The 3,036-nt window shown below is 61.3% G+C and overlaps 1 protein-coding gene across 1 annotated transcript in view; it reads right to left on the reverse strand.

Moving 5' to 3' along the window:
* Nucleotides 1-3,036, reverse strand: part of SOGA1 (suppressor of glucose, autophagy associated 1) — a gene marked incomplete at its 3' end in the record, with an annotated part of 15,523 nt that overhangs the window by 3,023 nt on the left and 9,464 nt on the right. The window contains 5 exon segments of the mRNA XM_010144363.1: nt 585-752; nt 1,047-1,172; nt 1,258-1,548; nt 1,906-2,031; nt 2,215-2,334. Coding sequence (XP_010142665.1) covers nt 585-752; nt 1,047-1,172; nt 1,258-1,548; nt 1,906-2,031; nt 2,215-2,334 — 831 coding nt within the window.

Genomic DNA, 3,036 nt, shown 5'->3' on the forward strand with positions numbered 1-3,036 from the left:
CCTGAAACCGGGGTGCTGCCACTGCGGCAGCTCTGCTGTATTTTGGGGGACAGAGAGGGAAATTGGGCACCACCGCTAAGCTCTGCCTGGAGAAATCCCACCCAGGAGGTGTTGGCACTGGCTCTGAGGAGCGACAGGGACTGATGGGACTGCTTCTGTGGGCAGGAGCTTCCCCCAGCACCGAGGCTGTCCTCCCTCCACCCCCTGTCCTTGCCGAGGCCGTACATCCCTGCTGCAGCACCTGTGGGGGTGCAGAACCCCAACCTGCGCTGTGATCCAGGGAAGGACAGAAGGGCTCTGATGCCGCTCCCAGACCCTGGGGAAGGATGCCAAGCCCCGGCACCATCCCGCCTGCCCTCGACAAACCCAGTGGAGGAATAAAGAGCATCCTCTGCTGCTCCACAGTTGGGTTTTCGTGCCAGCCCTGTTGCTATAGAAACTTGCCTGCAGAGCAGCTGCTAATTGAGATTCCCACAGTGCCCCCCTGCCTCCCTGCCCTGCCCCACACCAGTGCTTGGAACAGGGCACAGGCAGGCCCCCAGCCCCACGTTCCCACCAGCCCGCGGGGTGCCCAGGGGTCCCACCTGGGCGATGTGGGACTTGAGCTCGGCACGCTCCATCTCCCAGGCAGCCTTGGCCTTGGTGAACTGCTGCTGCAGCTCGCTGGCCCCGCGCCGCTCCTCCCGCAGCTCCGTGCACAGGTCCTTCAGGGTCACCTTCATGTCTCCCAGCATCTTGAGGCACTCCTTGGGCTGCCGGGGGATCGGGGGTGAGTGGAGGGAGCTGGAGCCCCACAATAGATGGGACCCAACGGGGCGGGACCCAGTGGGAGCTACCCCCTCTGCAGCTCAGCCCCGCAGGCTCCCCAGCCCTGAGGTGAGGGACAGGGGTGCCACCAGGGCAGGGGACCACCCCTGTGGTGACATGCCAGCGAGGAGCATCTCTTCCCAGTGATGTACCCCGAGAGAAGCCACCAGCCCTTGCCACGCAGCGGCAGTGGCAGCAGATCCTGCCCACCCCCTGGGCTCATGGGGGATCCTGCTCACCGTGTTAGTGGTCCGGGTGTCCCCAGTGCACATCTTGTTGTCTGTCTGCTGCTGTGGGGCGAGCTCCTCCTCCTCCAGCAGCAGGTACAGCTCCTTCATGCTGTTCACCTGCAGAAGACATCACGGCTGGGGTCATGAGGGAGCCCCATAGCCAGGATGCCCAAGCAGCTATAGGTGGGACATGGGGGCATGAGGGACAGCCCAGGGACGCCCAACAGCGCAGTGCCCCCATCCACGGCAGCTGAGATGGAAGGTCCTCAGCCCACATTACCTCCAAAAAGTCCTCGCCCTCATTGTCCACCATCTTGCCCTGGCGCCAGCGCTTGAGGAACCACTTGAGCTTCATGAAGAGCAGGAGGAAATTCTGCTTGAACTGTTGTGACTCCTGCACCAGCAAGTTCTTCTCCTGGCTCCAGAACTTCTGCTCCAGCCGCCTCTGCAGGTTGAGGCTCTGCAGCTCAAAATCCCGCCGCATCAGTGCCTTCTGGTGGTCCTCCTTCAGCTGGGGAGAGACAGGTGGGCTCCAAGACAGGGGCCGGCAGCAGTGATGTGATGCCTCCCCCTCAGGATCTGAGCTGAGCCCCATATTTAACACCCCTGGGGAGCTGCAATGCCCTGGCAGCATGCTGGGGACAGCAGGGCCATCGAGGCACTGCCATGGGTGGAAGCCTTACGTGGCTGCATGCCCATATGCAGGGAGAAGTGTGCTCAGCCTGTGACCCTTGAAGGTGGGACATGCTGTGTGAGGTCCTGGGTGACACCCACGTCCCCATGTAGGTCATCAGCCTGCAGCTGCAGGTGGCATGGCCACGGGTGCAGGGATGCTGGTCTCCCAGGGTCAGGGCTGCTGCCTACTTACCTGACTGATCTTCTGTGAGAAGTTGTCCACCTCGTCCTTCCTCAGCTGCCTTTCCTGGGAAAGCTGCTCCTGCAGTCCCCGCAAACTCTCATTGGCCTCTGACAGCACCAGTTGCAGCTCCTTCATCTGCAACGGCCCAGGGAGAGGATGAGGGTGGTGGCTAGTGCCAGCCTGCACCTCCCCCTGTCCCCCCCCGATGGACTCTGCAGCTTCTCTCATCCCCAGCGCTCAGCTGCGCCAGCCCCATCCCCGCAGCCCTGTCCCCAAGCCCTCCAGCTGAGGGGACGCAGCTCCCCGTCTGCATCGTACCTCGGTGGCATAGGTGTCGTTCTCCTCGGGCTGGCTGGTTTGGTAGCTCTGGGAAAGCGCAGGGTCCGTGTCCTTGGTGTGGGGGCTGCGGTAAGGGTCGGCGTCCCTAAAATCAGGCTGCTGCATGCGTGGGCAAGTTAATGAGAACGAACCAAAAGAGCGGGAAGAAAAAAAAGCCAGAAAACAAAACAATGGGTCTCCGAAACAGTAAAGAACTACAAGACAACAAAAAGGATGAGGAGGAGAAGGAGCTTCATCACCATGGCGGGAGACAATGCGGAAACCAAAAGGAAACACAGGATGAGGAGACACGTGGCCTGGATTGTTTGGGGGAAGGGGGAAAAAAAGAGAGAAAGAGGGAAAAAATGTGCAAACACCAGTTACGGTGCCATGCAGTGACTGGGGGAGACTGGGACCTGGGGCTGGTGGGACTGCATGCACAAAAATAGGACTCTGAACAAGCGAGTGTGCTCCAGAAAGGAGTTTTTGCCTGTGGCCCCGACCACCGCTCACAAACCTGGCCACCAGCACGAGCTGGGCCCCTCCGAGAGGAGGGTGTGAGCTGCTCGGCGCTGCTCCCCATCGGATGCAGATTTGGGGCCTTTACCCTCCAAATTACCCTGTCCAGGTACCACTGGGACCTGAGGCTGCTTGCAACTGGGCTGCCGCAATTTGGGCTGCTCAGGAGGCTGCGGGCTGTCTCTGCCCACCCAGCTCATCTCCAGCGAGCAAAGAGCTTCCAGGCTGGGGATGGAGGGCTGAGCCAGGGAGAACAGCTGAAACGCCGGCCCCTGCTAAGGTGGGCTGGCACCCAAGAGACCC

Source organism: Buceros rhinoceros, unplaced genomic scaffold, assembly GCF_000710305.1.
Source record: "Buceros rhinoceros silvestris isolate BGI_N320 unplaced genomic scaffold, ASM71030v1 scaffold38130, whole genome shotgun sequence".
Lineage (NCBI taxonomy): Eukaryota > Metazoa > Chordata > Aves > Bucerotiformes > Bucerotidae > Buceros > Buceros rhinoceros.